The 20,526-nt window shown below is 46.0% G+C and overlaps 1 protein-coding gene, 1 long non-coding RNA gene and 1 pseudogene across 2 annotated transcripts in view; 2 read left to right on the top strand and 1 right to left on the bottom strand.

Annotated features, from left to right (window-relative positions):
- The window catches only part of LOC126545625 (solute carrier family 15 member 1), an 809,365-nt gene that overhangs the window by 773,781 nt on the left and 15,058 nt on the right, over positions 1-20,526 (top strand). Inside the window, exons 18-19 of the mRNA XM_072286047.1 lie at positions 2,200-2,308; positions 2,366-2,500. Of these exons, the coding sequence (XP_072142148.1) occupies positions 2,200-2,308; positions 2,366-2,500 (244 nt within the window). The remainder of the gene's footprint in view (positions 1-2,199; positions 2,309-2,365; positions 2,501-20,526) is intronic.
- On the top strand, positions 1,746-1,925 carry LOC126546428 (U2 spliceosomal RNA; annotated as a pseudogene).
- Positions 15,111-19,217, bottom strand: LOC140215534 (uncharacterized). Its single transcript, XR_011892386.1, has 2 exons — positions 18,279-19,217; positions 15,111-18,096 (listed from the first exon to the last, which is right to left on the bottom strand). It is a non-coding gene; the product is annotated as an uncharacterized lncRNA (long non-coding RNA).

Raw genomic sequence — 20,526 nt, forward strand, 5'->3', positions numbered from 1 at the left:
CTCCGACATTAGGTGTGCACTGACGCGCGCACAAGGCGCACCTTCAGTCTGCCAGGGCCGTGGAGCCGCTGGGATGTCCGGGAGGCGTGCTCGTCTCGCACCCCGGAAGCGTAGGCTCTACTCCAAGAAAGACCCAAACGTACCAAATGTTATATTTAAAGCAAATAATCTGCTTTATTTCACACTAACGTCCCAACTAGATGGCTGGCTGCGACATTAGGTTTCACTGACGCGCGCACAAGGCGCACCTTCAGTCGGCCAGGGCCGTGGAGCCGCTGGGCCGTCGGGGAGGTGTACTCATCTCGCACCCCGGAAGCGTAGGTTCTACTCCAAGAGAGACCCAAACGTACGAAATGTTATATTTAAAGCAAATAATCTGCTTTATTTCACACTAACGTCACAACCAGATGGCTGGCTGGGACATTAGGTGTGCACTGACGCGCGTACTAAGTGCACAATCAGTGTGCCAGGGCCGTGGAGCCGCTGGGATGTCAGGGAGGCGTGCTCGTCTCGCACCCTTGAAGCGCAAGCTCTACTCCAAGAGAGACCCAAATGTACCAAATTTTATTTTCAAAGCCAATAATTTAATTTCTTTAATATAGCCAGGGGGCTGGCATCGTACTTCAGAAGCTGCGCGTGGTCGCGTGGGCTAAATCTTGAAAGGGATCATCTGCTTTGGGGGCATGTGGAGTCTTGGTGTGCGGCGGCTCCTTGCCTGCGCTGTGTTCTCTTTCCGCTCAGTTTGTGTTGAAGCAATCGAAAGCACCAAGGTCACCTCTCTAGCCGCTGCTTCCGCGCTTCATGACGCCAGCGTTTTGACAGCGGTCCGCGGTGATGGAGTGTGATTTGTGCATGTTTGCCTGCGCGGGCAGAAGCCATGCTTGTTGATATATTTATTAAGCGAGCATTTACATGTTTATATGACCGATAAAACTGCTGTGCTCACTTATTATGGCTGTCTACTAATTACTATCGAAATCGATGCTTGAAATTTAGTCGAAACGTTTTTTACCAATTTTTGCTCCTCACCCCCACCTTTTGCCGTCCGCCATATTTTCCTACCATCATATGGTCACGCCGGATTTTCTGCCTCATACGACATATGATTCCTCTGCATTAAGAAAATTCAGTGCCATGCCACTCTGTGAATGTCCATGACCAAAAATGTTGTGTATCTGGGCCTCTGTGCCGAACTGTCCATTGCCGTGCGTGAAACACCGCATGCACATAAGTCCACGGACGACTAGTCGCTCCTGCATAACGCTTAGCCTGGGAACATGACGAGGCACCGGGGGGTATACAGACCCATGTATTGTTGCTAAACGCGGCACTACACCTTTTACTAACGAATTCGGGAACGTACTACAGAGGCGCGCCTCACCGCACTCCGAGAGGACACACTGCTGCACCGTAGCCAAGACGATCGTGCATTGGTTGACGTCCCGCAGTGCAGTAATGGTTGGGAGGTCACTTGAAAACCTCAAGCGGTCACACACAACACCGGCCACAGCAACTTCTTTCCTTACAAACAATTTGTGAGCCCTTTGGTGATATTTACATATGCATTTGGTTATATTTATACATACATTCATGTAGATGAGGGCACCGCCACCCCGAGGAGCCGGTGGAATCTAGACACGTGTGACGTTTCGACGGGGCCGCCTAGAAGCGAGAGCGGAAAGAATGGAAAGGAGATAGGCAAGCGCTTGTAACTCCAACAAAGAGAGGGCCGTGCGAACGTAGACATGGCCGACGCGGGTGAAACTGTAGTATCTGCGCTTATTAACTTCATATCTGATACACGTTGTATATGGACCCAAAGTATTAAACTTATTTTTGCATGTTGGCAGATTGCTTGAAGCCTGCTTCACCTCCGGTGCGGGACGGCCCGGTATGGCACTATCTTCGGGGTCGACCCACGTTTTTGGTCTATGGACATTGGTCCGCTGGAAACTATCCATGCACAGCATTGCCGTAAAACGCACCGACATGATCAGAGCGGCGGGCAACTTGCTCGCCAGCCCCGCACCGGCCTGTCTGCTACGTGACCATGACGTACACGATAGTGGCGCTGTCATTGGCTGCTAGGCGTCGGAACGTGTTGAGAATTTAATAAGTACGGCTGTTGATTAGAATGCTTGTACGATGGATAGCACGCAAAATCGTAGATGTATCTCGCGCTTTAAACCTTCCTCTCAGGTACACAGCTCGGATGCTGGGCTCCGGTGACCGGGAGCTGGCTGCGTGCAATGTGGTCGTGAAAAATGGCGGTCACTACACTCTGGTTGTCACATCTGGGGCGAGCGCGGTAAGTGCCTGCTGGCGTGCAACAATAAATGTCTCAGATCTGCATTTCTAACCGCAGGAGCCCAACTGCAGTCTACACGAGATTGTGCGTCCCAACAGCCTCTCCATGTTCTATCAGATTCCTCAGTACGTGCTCATCACGGCGGGTGAGGTCATGTTCTCGGTGACCGGACTCGAGTTTTCCTACTCTCAGGCAAGTGGCGCCGCAGCGCGTGTGCGATGCGACTCTGCCATACACTACGCGTGGTCAACGGCAAAACATTTCCCACTTCTCCGGACAATGCGACGCGGCAACAAAGAGAATCCGTCAACCTCGTTTTGTGAATGGAGATTCAGCGGGCGACTCGCTGTGACAGCGCATTCGTCAGCAAGGAATCAGGCTCAAGCAAAGCACATTATGACTTGGAGCCTGCTGAGCTGTCATGTGCCCTAATGTCAGTGGTGTATTCCCGCGCACTTCAACTATATTAAGTTCCCCTGATATGTCACTTTGTATCGTCACGATATCTGTGTGGTTCTTACGATATGTGTCTGCCTGCCGCATTACGATGGGGGTGAAATAAGAGAACGCCCGTGTAAGGCGCATTGGGTGAATATCAGAGAACACCAGGTGGCCAGAATTACCCTTAGCATGCCGCAGAGGAAGAAAAATGTGTAGAAAGCTGGGCCTGTTGGTCATACATAAGTTCGGGCAGAGCAGCAAGTAGACAGGGCAGATAGACACACACGGTTCTGTGTGTGTAGGGGGGGGGGGCAAACTGACGGATTTCTTTCTTGACAAACCAGGCAACTGACTGTAATATATGCCTTACACTGAACCATCCGGACTACAAAATGCGACCTTACTGCAAACCTTGACCAATCCTGTTCTTTTTTCCAAACATCTGTGGAGGGGCATTGTTTTGTCGCTTGAAGTCATAGAAAAAGGATTCGTCAACTTTCGCAGCAAAGTGCCGTTACTACAGTTACTCGCCTGGTTTGTCAACTCTGAAACTGTGAATTTCCGTTCTTCTGTGCCCTCTGTAGTGAGTAATAATAATAATAATAATAATAATAGACAAGTAACAACGCCAGGTGTTGTGTTAAATGATCCGGTCCGTAGAATTGAATCTTTCCGAACAATTTGAGCAAGAACGATAAGCGCGAAATCTGTGTTCCACAATTTCGATCAATATAAATTCTGTAGTCCTACGTGCCACAACCGGGATATGATTATAGGGCACGTTGTAACTTGTGTTAAAGCGTGCCTTACAACGTAAGGCACGTTGTCAATTTTGACCACCTGGGCTTATTCCACGCAATGCATTTGGCTGAGCTAGAAAAAAAATCTGATCCTGCGACCTCGTGCTGAACAGCACAACGCGCCTGAGCAGAAATATTGTTTACACATCGTGTACCGCAAGACACTGCAATTCACTCCTTATCCACCAAGTAAGTGGTTGCAATCCGTTGTAGTGTTTTACTATTACGAGGACGTCCAAGTCGAAGCTGCATTGTACAAATTAGCAGAATCGGTGACTAACGAATGCAGAAAAGCGCTTATCCGTAGAGTTAGCTCCGCTGGCCACTCTTGATATGTTGCCCACGGTTTTCTTTCCCGAAGAGGCGCGAGTGACACTTTTCCTGCCATTTGCTTTGTCGCGCAAAGCAGTTATTCCTTGACGCTTCTTCGGGACACTACGTTAGTCGTACTTTTAGGCAAACCAATAACAAAACTTAGAATTGCTAATGCTAGTTGCGGCGAAGTGTATGATGTCGTCGTTCTGCATACGTTTAAAAGCATTTTCGTCTTGTCAGCAGAGTTTATGCACGCTTCTACGTCATCGCTGCTTAATCTATTTAACCCTTAATGAAGACACATATAGATACCTGGAGAAATCTTCATTTGCTATCTGAATGTGCAAAACACATTGAGAATAAGCATAATCAATGAAGAGAAAGACAATTTCGCCACAAATGTTTTAGCAATAGGGGGGAACGCCAGGCAGAAAGCTGGAAGTGAGCTTCGCCCCAAGCCACCTGCTGCTTCGTTTGGAATTTGTACGTAGAGCTCTCGTCGTATCTGAACCATGGGCGTGCATTGCTTTTGATCACGTGTGTTACACCACTGCAGCCGCAGATCGGTTTTCTTGCTTTACCCGCTACGGGCCGAGAAGCCGGCGGCTAGAGAGAAAAGCCCATACGGAAAAGTACATCAGGCTGAAGTCATGAGAATTAGGAAACAGATTTACTTGGCAGATACAGAAAATATTTGTAATTATATGTAAAGAGCAAATTTATTTTGTGCTTTTTTGTATTATAATAATTTCCAATATGCAATCAGCCGTTTAATGAGCTATCCAATTATTGGTTCCGAAAATTAATGAGGTAGCCTTCTTGTGTCGCAGGGGTAGTCGCAAATGGCCACGCAAAGGTTTCTGCGCCTAGAGCCCTATGCCCCGAAAGAAGATATTTTAGGTAGTTAAAGAATACCCAATTTTCGGAATGAAAATTCTAATTTTTTCCTCTGATTATAAACCGACGGCTTGCTAGTAGAAATTGCTCAATGTTTTCGGGTTCCTGGCAGGCAGGACACAGAAGCGATGGTGCCAGACCGGACCTGTATAGGCAAAAAGTTAATGATGGGATTCTGCATTGTAATCTTGTTATGGAGATTTCTAATTTACGTGTGGGACACCATTTATTGTCCGATGAAAAAGTCGAATGATTACTTGGATTCTAGGTTTTGTAGAATCTTGGAAAAAATAAAAGTTTCTAAACCTAGTCGCCGTGACATAAGCCCAAGTAGGCATAACGGACATAGCTGGTTCATCAAGAGATATCCGCACAAGTCTGTCTGCCATTTCATTTAAGAATATCCCGCGATCGCGTCGAACCCATACCAACGGCACCGGGCTTAAGCTTGGAGGGATTGACGATTTAAACGTATTGGCTACAGTAGTGTCTTAAAATGAAGTGAGTGATCTGCATACTGACATTGAATCAGTCACTATAAAAGCTGTTCAATCATTGCAAGGAAATTTTCCAAGAACTATGATAACGGCTGATTGTCCAGGCAGAAACATGAAATCGGGACGGCGTAATGCATATGACCAGCACAGTGACTCGGAGAAAATACCCACACCCGCTTTCTCTTCACTCATTGAGGCATTAGCCGCGATCACATGATCTATTCCCAATTGTATTATATGATCTTGCAGCATGCCATCAAAATATGTACTACCCGCCGTGGTTGCTCAGTGGCTATGGTGTTGAGCTGCTGAACACGAGGTTGCGGGATCGAATCCCGGCCACGGCGGCCGCATTTGGATGGCGGCGAAATGGGAAAACACCCGTGTACTTAGATTTAGGTGCACGTTAAAGAACCCCAGGTGGTCGAAATTTCCGGTGCGCTCCACTACGGCGTGCCTCATAATCAGAAAGTGGTTTTGGCACGTAAAACCCCATAATTTCATTTTTTTTAATATGTAGTGGGCATGAGTTTGGCATTTGATCGAAATATACCACCAAATTCATCTTTATATTAGGCAAAAGCTTGCATGGGCAAATAATCTCGCGCACATTACCTTTTAGTGGATCTAGCACAGCTCGCACCAACAAAACCTGTCGTCTATGTAGCGGAATCAGTGCTCATCTAAACATATTCTAGTTTCACTAATAATTAGAAAGTGTGATCGTCTAAAAGAAGATTCATATATTTTTTCATATGTTTTTTTACCGTTAGAATGCGGAATTGGCAGGGAAGAGTAGGCGGTCGTGCTTCTTGATATAAAACTTCGCTAACACCATATTTTGGTAAACCAATGCAATTCTGAAGAGCCTCCCACTTCAGAACAACCAAGGGGTTAATATTGTATGCTGGCCCACAGGAGAATTGTGCGCACCCAAATTCCAGTATCAGTCGAACGTACATGCGATAAATCATTATTAGAGTTCGCCTGCGTGGCCCAGAGTGGTGTCAGCCAAGTTTGCTTATCATGCCAACAGCGCGCGCTGCCCTACATTTAACATGATCAATGTTGTTTCGCCCGCTCAGTATTGCGTCGTATATTACACCTAGATATTTGACAAAGTCAACTTGCGGAATTATTTGGTGACGGTATTGTAGAGAGATATTAACCGGTACCTTCAAGGGAAATACAATCCAGGAACTTTTGTTAACATTAAGCGACATTCGAATATCTGCAAACCAAGCTTGAAGCGTTCCTAAGTATGACTGCAGTGTTCTTTGTAATGAGTGAATATCACTCGCAGAGGCAAAGAATGCTATATCGTCTGCGCAGACATACTTGTACGCTATCGCACCATGGAATCGAGCTTAATAAAGCGTTAAACAAAGTATTCCATGGGAAACTCCTCTTGCTATTAAAATGCTTAGGAGTACGTCTACACTGTCTAAATCAAGAGTCACTAAAGCTGTATACTGGCGCCTGTGTCGAGCAAGGTAATTAATGCGTCTAAATATAAATCGACATTTGCGTCCGATGTCGAGCATCCGGCTCTACATCCAATCAAACATGGGCTCAATAATGTATTATCCGTTTAAAATTTCGTGATACGTTTGTGTAGTTCCCTTTGTATTAATTTCATAACATTTAAAGTTAGTGCAATTGGCCTTATGTTATCCATATTCATTCCCGCTCCTAGCTTTTTAAACAGGGAAATTTACGAGTTTCCAGCCTGGAGGCATCCATGCATTGATGAGCGACCAATTAACGTTATTGGAGAGGTATTGCAGGGAGAGGTCAGACAATATTTGCAACGTGCCTGATGTCAGGCCATCTGGACCCGGAGCTGTGCCAGGAAGCAGGAGAACAACGTGCTGAAGCCCTTCCACTGTTACCTCTGTGAACTCACCTAACAGAGCTCCTACGACCTGCAGCTGACTTGCAAAGCGCTGCTCTGAACGTTAGCAATTTTATCTAATGATCCTAACAATTATTTTGATGACAGAACAACTGAGTCAATATTTATGGGCACTGGAACGGGCTTGCGAGAGCGAAGAAACCTAAACAGTGTTTTTTATTACCACTTTGGATAAAAACTATAGCGTTTTTGATCATAATTATCCTTCGCTAATGAAAGTGTTCTTTTAAACATAGCAGCAGCATAGTTATAATTACTCTGATTAGTAGTGCACTGATTAAACATAACTTTCTTCCATGCAGCTTTTCGGCACCTATAATTGCGTGCACAATCCCTATTCTACCATGGACAATCGCACTCCCTTTTGTTGATGATACGACAAACTCAGTTTTTATAATGGTACCTTTCAGTATTGCACAAAGGTTAATCGCTTTAACATCTCTTTCCATACCTGAAATAGAATAAAAAGTTGAGTGTAAATAATTTTTGAATAGCCCGCTAAAGTCTGCGCATGCTTATTTCAAGAGATCAAGGGGTTGTTAGCACCAATGATAATCTGGCGGTAGTCACTACTAGTGGTGGCATCGACCACAGCTCAAGAAAGGATGGAAACGCCTGAAGTAGTAAATCTCAAATCTAGGACAGATGGCGACTGCTAACGCACGAAAGGGGCAGCTTTTGCATTTTAACGTGTAAAATTGGTAACATTAGTCCAATCTCATACATGTTTTATAGATCAGTCAGTGTGGAAGCCCCATGACACATGATGGGAGTCAAGTCACCCGCAAGCAATATGTTCTGTTTGCAATAAGACACTGCGACACCGAGTGAGCGTATGTCTTGCAACCCAGTGGGAAAGTAGGAGTTAACTATATAGAGCGGGGCGCAACGCTGAATAGTTATTTATAATATTAACACTTAATATTCGAATGATAGGCTATGATGTGAAATGCTTGCTCTATGAGAAAATTTAGACGAAATGAAAAAAAGCTAAGCTGTCACCTAGCGAAGGTCTCTCCAATCGAAAACACTTGTAGTTGTTTAAACGAAAGTCTGGATCAGTGGCCAAACGAGATTCTTGTAATAGTGTAACGTCTGCATATTTTTGCGAGATTGAATATAATAATTGTGTAGCTGCAGAAAGTATTGATCAGCTGTTCCACTGGAGTATCCTTAGGCACCCTATGTTGACGGTAGACAAGCAGCCGCAACGGCTTTGTCCAGTATACCGTCTTTCAGAAAGTCAGTCCTCGTATGTGATTCTTCCGCTCACTTTTTGTTTTAGAGTTATAAGAATTAGGCAGTTTGTTGTTAGGTGATCGTGTGCGTTTAAGACCTCGAGTGTCCATATCCACATCTCGTTGCCTAGAGAGTCTGAATTAGAATGGCATTCATGATCAACCTGATGTGGAGTCGAAGGTTGTGATAAATCCATACTGTAAGAGGCGAGATCTGTCTTACGCTCAGATGACTTTGTAAATTAGGCAGCCGAATTCTGTACGCTGTTTGTTATTGTCTGATACGTACCAGACGATTGCATGGATATTACTCTATCCAAAGAGTCAGATAGGTTTAGTAGAAGCTTTTAGGATGATTTTTCGATCGCTTTTTCTATCACTCGTGCACTTGTCTGGGAAATTCATAAGCTCGTGGCGAGTGACTGACAGGCTGTTACACCAGCATGACGCTGGGTCCTGCTCTGAACTTCGGCAAGAGATTCTCGACGAGAGCACCGCCTTCTCTCAATTATTTCGATTACCAGGATCTCTTTCGATCCTGCAAGGCACTTGGAGTAGTCGGCAGCATGATGTTCAATGCACAAACTCACTGAAGCTGACAGACTGAGCCTCAGACGGGCCATCAATATGGCCTTTCTCGAATAAACGGCATCGATCACTTGATCGGCAGCCATTAGTGTTGCGTCCGTACCGCCAGCACTCGATGCATTCTAGTGGTCGTGGAGCTAAGGGTTCAACTCTGTAGATAAATGGACATGCCCTATTTTTTGATGGGCGAACCGGCCCTGCAAGTGCTGTTATGATTGTTTCTGTAAGGGCTCTCTTATTGTCTACAAGCCTTATACAGCGATGCACAGAAACTACACCTGCTGCAGAAAATATATCTAGGATTTCTGATGGACTTAAGCTTATGTGCACACTGACGACTAGATCTTTGCAGCCAGCTAGGTGAGGAGGGATGAAGGAGCTCACCGGCTGCATGGCAAAGTTAGTGCTTTTCAGCAGATGCTCTGTACAGGCCTGGTCTGGTGAACAACAGAGGATCCCCCCGCGTCCAAATTGACGGACGTCGGTTATTTGCTGGAAGTGCGACGAGATTGTACGAAGTCCTGACTGTATAGCCTTGGGGTTCTTCATACAAATAACTCCTCCATTGGTACGTACCAACAAGAACGCCACTGGTTCCACTGCGAAGAAACAATTGAAGCAGAGCAGAGGTAATCCAGAAGTACATTTTGATGGGCCAGTCTGTGCATATTGCTGAGTATACCATAAATAGGATTGCTTTTGCGCAAACAAAGAAGGGCGGAAGGAAACAAGGGGAGCGCCAACTTTTGACTGTTTATTGTCTATTGTACAACATGCAACATATACACGCAGGCGAATGCGCAACATACAAAACAGCTTCAATCACGCAACACCTGAATCACGCCCAGCTTGTTTGCGCCAAAGCGGTCATATTTATGGTCTACTCAGCAGATGAGAGGGTAGCCCGCTCGCCTGGAGACGAGTCAGACATCACCTTATCAATAACCATCCCTTTCAATCAAAGGGATCAGAAAAACACTAGAAAGTTAAGAAAAGTAAGCGCCGGCTTCTTGTCAACAAACGCGGATGAGGTCCGGGACCAGAGCGCACGAGAGCTTCTTCCTTGACGCCCAAGCTCGAGTCCCGAACAGCAGCGCAGTGAACGGCGGAGCGTTGTTGCCGACACATGTGTGGCTCCTACCCACGATGGCCCAGACATGGCTGAATTATTCCAAATTGATAGGGAGCATAAATTTCCGGATATCTATGAAACGCTTGCTTCGACCACTGTGCTTCTTCTTCTTCCTTCAAAGTTATGGCACATACCCACGAAGCGGGGATTGGCCATGGTTCTCAATGCAAGCATAATATGAATTTCTTGCTTCCTGTTAACTTATTCATCTGTACTATCTATATTGAATTACCAGTTTTCATAAATTATTTTTCCGTTGTTTCCTTTTCTTGAATAGTGGCCATGCCAATTATGACGAAGATGCTATATAGCGAAAATAACGCCATTCAGTGTTATTAAAGAGGAAAAGGTGTTCAACGTGAGAGCATCCCAGTAGCAATGACGTACTCATGCACAATCTGACACACTTCCTTTTGGGCTCGACCAAAGGTACTTGCCCCAAAAGATAAAGTGTTAATAACCGAGAGAGGAAGGCCCATGCGCAATTCAAAAGAAAGCGAGTCACGTGCCAAATTTCTTCCTCATCCTGTGTTCCTGCTCCAAAAAAAACAAATGACGTTGCCTGCCACTCAGTGCTGGCCGAAGAAGACGTTTGGCCAGAAACATCGTGCTCATTGCTGACACTCGACCAGAAGATTTTTTGTGGTATGTTGCCTGTCGCCAGCACTCATTAAAACCTCAAAGGTAGTGAGTGGTATATAGGTTGGGTTCTACGTAAACGTGATCGAGAATGAACGTTGCTCACTTCGGGGGCGTTCAGCGCCAAGGTGGCTGACGGTTCGCTTTTCCAATCAACCAAGCAGTGGTTCTTCGCGTTCCGTGATTAAATGGAGTATAGCACAAGTGCAAAATAATTTCTTTTTTTTTTTTTGGAACGACGAAATCAATGAAAATCATGCGGAAAAGGCTGAACAGTTCGTAGTCCGTGTTTAACATTACAAGTACGAAAACGGTCAAGTCGGGTATTTTGTTAGCGAAAATATCCGATTGCTTCGCGGAATGCATGGTTTTGATATCAATTTCGCGAGTTCCTCTTGTTCTTTTTTTTTCTCTGTGGCAGTGTGCCTGACGTGGCGAAACCTTTTCGCCACGTACGTTTTGCAAGGTAAGACCTCATGGTGGATGGATGGAAGTTATGAGCTTCTCCGTTGGAACGGGGCGATGAGTGCCGCCACCAAGCTCTTGCAGTTATACTGCCTAATGTCTTACCTAGGTTAAAGAAAAAAAAACACTATGAACTCCCACCAGCAAATTTTCTGATTACCTATTCCGAACTTTGCTTTTGCACGTCCCCGTATTTTGTCGTTTCCCTAATTTTCTTCCACCAATCCTCCATTCGCCTCTTACTAATCTCTATTGCGGACCTGTTTGCTTTACCACTGCTCCCGCTGAACCCAAGGGCTTCGAGGAGACCAGTGGTGCCTAAATCGACCGCTGGGTAGACGTGCTCGCATTCTAATAAAACATGCTTCATAGTTTCCCTAGCTTTCCCACAGCAAGCACATGCTTCTTCTTCTCTCTTATATCTCGCTTTATAGGTCCGTGTTCTAAGGCATCCAGATCTCGCTTCGAAAAAGCTTCCCTTTAAGTTATTGCATGCAAATTGTTTCTCTCCTGATTTCGTTTTTTCCTCTGAAGTAGTTACTCATGGCCGGTTTCTTTTCCATTGCCGCCACCCATGAGATTGTTTCAGCCTCTTTGACTTTGCGCTTGGCGTTCTTTGTTGCTGTGTTGCTCATCCTACAGGCCGCATACTTGCTGGTAAGCGTCCTACTTCGTTTCCTCCACTGTGAATCAATGTTTTTCCTGTACAGATACCTGAACACTCTCCCAGTCCATTTACTTTCTTCCATATTCCTCAGTCGTTCTTCATATTCAATTTTACTGCGAGCTTCCCTCACTTCAAAACTAGTCCAGCGCATATCACCCTGCAGAGCTTCATTTCTAGTCTTCCCGTGAGCGCCCAATACGAGGCGTCCCACTGACCTTTGGTTCCCATCGAGTCCTGATTGTGCCCCTGATTTAAAGCAAACAGCCGGATTTCCAAAAGTAAGTCCTGGAACCATTACACCTTTCCGAATACCTCGGAGCACCTCGTACCTACTGTATCCCCATAGCGCGTTGCTTCATTGTGGCTGAATTTCTCTTTCCCTTCACTGCTACTGTTTTTTCCTGTGTTTCGATATATCTATTGCCTTCATTTATCCATATACCAAGGTATTTATATTCTGTTACCCGAGGTATTTCCTGACCCTGTATTGCCACTCTGTGTTCACTGTTCTTATTGAATACCATAACACCTGATTTTCTAAGACTAAATTTCAAACGTAAATTGTTGCCTTCCTGTTCACAGATATTAGCCAGACGTTGCAAATCACTTTGCTTGTTAGCTAGCAACACAATGTCGTCCGCATGAAGTAAACCTAGAAGCTGCTGCTCTACTACTATACCCGCCTGTTTGTATGGGAGATTAAACCCGATATTACTTCCCTCATGTGCCCTCTCCATCCTGATCATGTACACCATAAACAGCAGTCGAGATAAAGGGCACCCTTACCTCAGTCCCTTGTTGATATCAACTTTCTGCTCGCTCCTCATCCCTTCCCATTCAACGCAAAGGGTATTTTCTAGGTAAATCTCTCTCAAAAGCTGTAGAAAATCGTCACCTAAGCCTTCCCCTTCCAGAATGCCCCGGAAAATGTTGCGGTCTACGTTGTCATAGGCTCCTGTAATGTCTAAAAAGGCCACATAAATGGTCTGATTTTTACTTTTCATATTTCAATACACTGAGTAACAACAAATAAGTTGTCATCCAAACGCCTATCTATTCTGAAGCCATTCTGAAGTTCTCCCAAAATGCCATTCTTCTCTTCTTATGCTTGCAGATTTAATTTGATTGCCTGCATTGCTAGCCTGTATATTACCGATGTAACGGTGAACGGTGTATACGAGTGAATTCTATCTTTCTCCCACTAATCTTTATAAATTAAATTAATTCCACTTTGTCGCCAACTGTCTGGTGTTCATCTATCTTTTAAAGTTTTTTCCACTGCTTTCAACAGTGCTTCCTTGCTTTTTGGTCCTAGTTTATTAATCAGCCTAACGGGAACTTCGTCTAGCCCTGTGGCTGTGCGCTTAGGAAATTTCTTTTCGACTTTTCGCCTGTTGAAATTTGTCAGCACCAGCTACTTTTCCACCTGAATCTCTTGCATGCTCTTTTTCTTTCTTCAAATACAACCTCCTCATTGCCTTGAAAGATTCGGCTGTTATTTTTCGGATGTAATTTATTGCCGCTTCCCCTTCCAGTTTCTTTCCATCTTCGTCTAGGATATGCTGTTTTATTGTTGTTCACTTCCTGCCTAATAATTTTACGTGGTTCCAAAATATTCTAGGTGCGGCCTTCTTTTTCTCACGTATTTCTGACAACCAACGTTCCCTTTCAACTTTTATCTTTGCTTGCACCGGTATTTGAGCCATAGACGTTTTCTCCCGGTTTATTTCGCATTTGCTGGCTTCTTCCTCCTACCTCAACTGCGCCTTCTTTGCCGGCCTATGCTCTCGAGATGCTTTCTGTCGTTCGGTGATCGCTTATCGTATCTCCATGTTCCACCATCTTTTCGGTTTCTTTCTTCCTTTCCAACGAACATGTTTGTTTCTCTTTCCGTATTTCTGTCGTTATTACACTCAGAAGATCACTATATTCCCAATGTTTACTTGGCCATTCGCCAAGTTCTTCCTCGACTGTATGGCTATATTTGTTGATAGTGAATAAAAAATTTGTCGCCGAGATTTCTGTCTCCAGTGATAGCTGTTGCACCGAGAGCGACCAAAACAACACTCTTCCTGAGGAGAAGTGAGCGAAAAGTAATTATTTTAGTGAATATTTCTCAAATCACAGCACCTACCGGCCTCCTCCGAAAGCTCTGGCAAAACCGGATATCACGTCACGCTTACCCACCTCGAGGCCCATTGCGAGCGATCGTCCACACTGAGCGCGCGAAGGGGCGAGTTGACGTTTGCAGCAACGCGCTTTCTTTGTTCGACCGTCCTACTCGTACCGCTTCCTCGTGTGAGCTGTTCGAAAACCTCCTCTTTCATCTCGTGGATTTGTGGTTTGATGTGTGGAGCAGCCGTGTCAACGCCGCAAAATGCCGTGGGTCTGCTGTGCGCATGTGAAAACGGCAGGCAGCGGTAGTCTTTTTCTCGCGTACTCGTTCACGCTGTAGTTTTGCGCACAGGTGCCGTTTGACCGTAATTTGTCGTTTGTACGACGTTCTGAGCCAGATGTTTGGCCAATTCTGCCAGAATGAATCGAAATCCGCATCGTCTGAAGATAGTCTGAAGCGACGGCTGACAAAAAAAATTTACATGAGACTGGTGGCGCCATCTCGTGCGCACCAAGGGAAGGAGTGCTCGGCTGCGATGAAACAACGGGACGCTGAAACCGCTGCGCGTGTACTCGTTCACTCCGTCAGTAACAAGACGTTTCCTGCTTACAGAGGCGCATTTCAGTCACTGCACATGCCTGGCTTCAATCCTCACCCGTTGCTTCATCGCATCTATTATCAAAACAGCTACTTGCGCGCATCAAGCACCTGCCGCGCGAGAGTCGGCAGCCGACTGTTATGCTCACGCCGCCGGCCACACCTGCTCCGAGGGCGTAGGCATAGAATAAAGAACAAACTTAGAGAAGGGAAACTGTACCTTCCGCCGTGGTTCGAAAATAAGCAGCGGCAGCGCATGGAACTTACTTTGGGGGACGCCAGATGACGTTGCTCAAACCGGAAGCGGAAGTGCACATTTTTTTTTTTAGAGCAAAATCCAATATGGCCGTTTTTTGCCGGTCGCGTACGCTGGTACGCGCCGTGCTTGCCCTGCAGGCTATGCGGCATGCCTCAATGCCTTCGCTGCCGCGTAGGTGGTGCGTTCTAATTGTCAAGAGCCTCTACTGACGCCCATACAAACAAGCCACAAGTGAGTGAACAGAACGCGCGACTTTATTGGCAGAAGACAAGCAGTGTACATTCTCGTGCAATAGCAGAAATAAAGTTTGCATGTCGAGATACGCTGGAATCATTGACGCGAGCTCGTAAACGGCTCACCGTCATCGTCGCACGTGGTGGTCAGGTTAACGAGCAACAACCAGCAGCGGAAACATATTGGACAGAGTGTGCCACTTGTTTGCAGCGACAGTCGCCGTTAAAAATGCCCAAATTGCATTGCGAAGCAATCGGGAGACGCAGGCATCTGCTACCGCAGCCTACACAGCGACATGGGCTACCCCAGATTTTAGCCATTCACTCCTTTCCAACCTGCACGTTTCTTTTCTTTCGGGGGCCGCTAATGTGTGGCTCACACTTGCTGTCTCACATTGTCTCACTATGGACAAGTCGCTTTCGTGGGCATCGCCTCCATCAGCTACTTTTGCGGGCCTTTCCAACCATCTGGCTATCAACTTCATACGCATCGGACTATGTAAGCACGTATGCTGGTCTCCGTTCATGCCTAATCGCGGCCGAGAAAGGCCAGAGGCACAATATGCCCATTGCTGCAGCAGGAAAGCGCGAACGGGGAGCACGAATCACGGTGCATGAAAATTGGGAGTCTATGTCGCTGTGCAGGCTGCAGGAGCGAATGCTTACTTCGAGAGACTGCTTCCCAGTGCAACCGACCAGGCCGCAATATTCTAAAAACATAACACTGCGACCATAACCAAGTGACATAACAGCAAAATTAAACAGCAATCAGTCACCGCATGAGGTTCAGACAATACATTATACATTGGCGACGAACCATATGGCAACAGTGAGCATTCACATACACGGGTCTCTTAGGGTACATTGAGCTGTCTACCTACAGGCGTAGTGCCTGCCTTCGTCGCACGTGGTGGTCTACTAACGAGCAACAACCAGCAGCAGAAACAGATTGGACAGAGTGTCCCACCTGTTTGCGGCGACAGTCGCTGTTAAAGATGAGCAACTTGCAGTGCAAAGCAATCAAGTGACGCAGGCATCTGCTGCCGCAGCCTACACAGCGACATGGACTACCCGTCATTTTAGCATTGACTCCTTTCCAGCCTGCATGTTTCTTTTCTTTTGGAGGCCGCTAATGTGTGGCTCACACTTGGTGTCCCACATTGTCTCAATATGGACAAGTCGCTTTCGTGGGCATCACCTTCATCAGCCACTTTTACGGGCCTTTCCACCCAACTTCATACACGTCCGACCATGTAAGCACTTATGCTGGTCTCCGTTCATGCCTAATCGCGGCCGAGAAAGGCCAGAGGCACAATTTGCCCATGGCTGCAGCAGGAAAGGGTGAACGGGGAGCACGAATCACGGTGTGCGTAAATTGGGAGTCTATGTCGCTGTGCAGACTGCAGGATCAAATGCTTACTACGAGGGGCTGCTTCCCAGTGCAACCGACCAGGCCGCAATATTCGAAAAACATAAAACTGCGACCGTAACCAAGTGGCATAACAGCAAGATTAAACAGCAATCAGTCACCGCATGAGGTTCAGACAATACATTATACATTGGCTACAAACCATCTTACGGCATAATGCTTGCCTTTGTCACATGTGGTGGTCTGGTAATGAGCGACAACCTGCGGTACAAACAGATTGGACAGAGTCTCGCACCTGTTTGAACCAACAGTTGCCGTTGAAGATGAGCAACTTCCATTGCGAAGCAATCAGGTGACGCAGGCATCTGCTGCCGCAACCAACACAGCGACATGGACTACCCGGCATTTTAGCGTTAACTCCTTTCCAACGTGCACATTTATTTTTTTTCGGGGGCTGCTATGTGTGGCTCACACTTTGTCGCAATGTGGACAAGTCGCTTTTGTGGGCATCACCTTCGGCAGCCATTCTTGCGGGCCTTTCCACCCATACGGCTATCAACTTCATACACTTCGAACCATGTGAGCACATATGCTGGTCTCCGTTTTGAGCAAATCATGGCCGAGGTAAGCCACAAGCACAATTTGCCCATTACTGCAGCAGGCCAGAACGAACAGGGCGCACCAGTTACGGTGTGTGTATACTGGGAGTCTATGTCGCTTTGCGGACTGCAGGAGCAAATGCTTACCTCGAGGGACTGCTTACCAATGCAACTGACCAGGCCCCCACATCTGAGAAACGTAACACAGTTACCACAGCCAAGTGTGGCAGCAAAACCAGATTCTGCAATCAATCACTTCACTGTAGCTTGCACAAAGACCCAGGCTATCAAGGAAGAGGAGCAATCATCAACGAGACTAGGAATATGGAAAATGAGAAAGCTTGCATTCAAGAGAGAAGCCACTCTGCTCTGCAAGCATTGAAGGCTAAAAACATCAAGAAAAGTAAAATGGTGCATAGCACATGTGCATAGGTTAATGCAAGACGCATGCCGATGCTGCATCAGCTATTTCAGGAGAGGAATTGCGCATGACAACATACACTAGAAGATACTGCTACAGATATGTTAGGCTGCTAGACAGTGACTGGTATTAAGTATCAGCGAAGAATCGGGTGACCTTTATATTTGGATGAGGATGAATGACCTCTAACAAAAATGGGCAATGAGAAAGCTTGCATTTATAGAAGAAAAATTACACTTGGCACAAACGGAATTAACATGGCTAGGAAGCTGATTAAGGGCAAACTGATGGAACTCAATCTTTTGGCCAGCGTCGTCCGTGCTTGGTCAGATGTTGCAGGTGCACCTGAAGACGAAGAATTTCTAGAAAGTCCTTTTTGAGTTACCTGGATGACTCAACCAAATGTCCGTGCTGGTGGAATGGTGGCTGAAGCTCTTTTCAGTCTTGACACAGTCCTCTGCAGACTTGATATCTCATTCATATTCTTCTGCATGTGCTTCTTTGTTCTTGGTGTAAAAGCCTTGCAAATTCGGCTCCAGCCCCTTCCTGTTGGCGCAGATAGGAGCTCCTGTGATGACCAAGATGTGCTTGGCATAGACTCTGTTGAGGCAAAACGGTGACACATGAGATACAGCACAGATTAGCCAAATTTATGTGTGTTTTATATGTTCGAACCAATTATACTGAACCATAAATATGAACAAACATTCATATCTGCTGCAAACAGCAAGCCAATACAGCATATATCAAACATATTTATTTCTGAACCATGTGTTGTTTACCTTGTAGTAGTAGCCAATGTCCACACAATGACCTTGTTGTAGCAGGCAGCAGCTTCTGTTTAGTGCGTGGAGTGTGTTGCTTTATACTGGTGCCGTCTTCATTACTGCATGTCTGGAACAGAAATTTTGACTGAATCAGAAATTGAAAAAGCAAAGTTTTAAAATGCAAAAAGGTGTGACATATATGTTGTAATGATTTGCGACTACAGAACACATGCAAATGTACACTGTCTGTTCTAGGGTGCTTAAGCAGCATGTTAAATAAATATTGCTATTGTCCATAAAATTGATGTCTGCCTAACTACAATGCATGTCAACAGCGCAAGTACTATTAAGATCACAAATGAGAACATTTGTGGGTTCATTTATACACTAGAAGTGATCACACTGCTAGTTCCACAAGCAAATGCATGAAAGTCATGAAGCTATTAGAACTGATGCATTATTTTTCTGCACGAACGTGATGCACCGCTTCACTACTGCAAAAATGAATGCCCTACGGTAAACCAATCTGAACAGCAAGAACATTTGGAACCAACAAGTACGAAATATGGGTGAATTATCATGCTTGCAACTGTTTAATACATTAAATTCTGTACTTTCACTTTATTTTACCAAAGGATTATTCGGTTTTGTGGACGAAAGACGTTGCCGGCCGACTCGAAAAAAATGTTTAATATGTATATTGATAAGGCTACTCAGTCACCTACAACCACGGCTACAATAACATGAAAAATGAGACGCGCGTTCCGATATCGCTCTTTCTTTCCTGGTTGTGTGTGTAAACCAAACGACAGCCTCGCAAGTAAAGGTTTATTTAAGAAACAGCAACTGAGATCCTCACTGCCCATATGTAATGCAGGATCTAGTTCGTTAACTTGTGCCCGCCTGGAAGGTAATGACACGGATATTATATAACGATTCAAGCAGCGATGTTAAACGACTCACCGGTATTGCCGTTGTCAGCCGCAGCAAAATCCAGCTCCCGTTTCGATGCAGACCTGTTCCGAATGGCTCACGACCGAAACCCAACTGCCGGGCTTACATGTCCGCTTGCAAACACGTAACTTCACCCCAAGTTAAATAACGCGAGACATCGAAGCGCAAGAAACTAGTTTTAGAAACAAAGCAGTCTTGAGTGTACGAACGAATGAATCCGTGCCGCCATGCACTCGGAAATACCGGTAAAAATTTTAAATCCAGGCCAGAGGTCACGTGAAAGATCGATGATGCTGAACGCTATTTGCGTTTATAATGGCGAAGAAACAATAAACTTACTAACAAAGAGCACAATATCTAATTAGCAATGATAATTTTGCCCTGTTTTTATGTAAAATAAAATGCTTCGGTAATTGTAAGAGAAAGTTTGTAAGATAAAATTGCGCTTATTACGATGCCTCTACCGGGAAATGTTGGAACTAACGAACGAATCCCGAAAGTGATGCTACTACGTCGGCTTTGTTAGCAGCGGTGCGCGGTCGATTTTTTCGCCCTCTGTGGCCATTTGTTGAACTTGAGAGTGTGCTACCCCTGGCGTAGGTACAGGGAGGTCTACACGCGTCAATATCTTCAACGATTTCTACGTTTTTCTTTTTTTTCATGCGAAGCATTTTACGAGAGCTCAACCCAGCTCCTCAGGCGCGGCGGTGTCGCCTTCAATACCACGTGACACCGTGACGTCACGACAGAGGAGAAACGGGGCTCCAACTCGCGCCGTCGCTCGCGGCGTCGCGGCGGTAAATAAGCAGCTGCGCTTGCCTCTGCTAGACACTCACGAGGTGAGATGCCTCCTGGAGACAGAGCTGCTCGTTGGAATGAGAAGCGAAGGTTGCGGCGTGCTACAGAGACTGATTTTCTAGGTGGCTTTGGCTCAACTCTTGCAAGATGGGCTGGGTGGGAATCGAACCAGGGTCTCTGGAGTGTGAGACGGAGACGCTACCACTGAGCCACGAGTACGATGCTTCAAAGCGGTACAAAAGCGCCTCTAGTGAATGCGGTGTTGCCTTAGAAGCGAGCTGTTTCTAAGGCTCAGGCGTGCGTCGCTTGCTCAGGCGCACATTTCGTTGCCGCGCCGAACGCTGCGTTGCTCGACGCTCACCGCGTCCAATGCGGGGCGCGTAGTCGCTGCGCCGTAGCCCATTGTCTTACACCCCTTGGCGGGTCGACGGGAACGCTGTCGCGTTCCACTCTTGAAGGCGAAGCAGAGTAACGCATGAGTTGTTTCTTCGTCTAGCCGAACCAAATATAG

The sequence above is a fragment of the Dermacentor andersoni genome, chromosome 1, assembly GCF_023375885.2.
Source record: "Dermacentor andersoni chromosome 1, qqDerAnde1_hic_scaffold, whole genome shotgun sequence".
Taxonomy (NCBI): Eukaryota; Metazoa; Arthropoda; class Arachnida; order Ixodida; family Ixodidae; genus Dermacentor; species Dermacentor andersoni.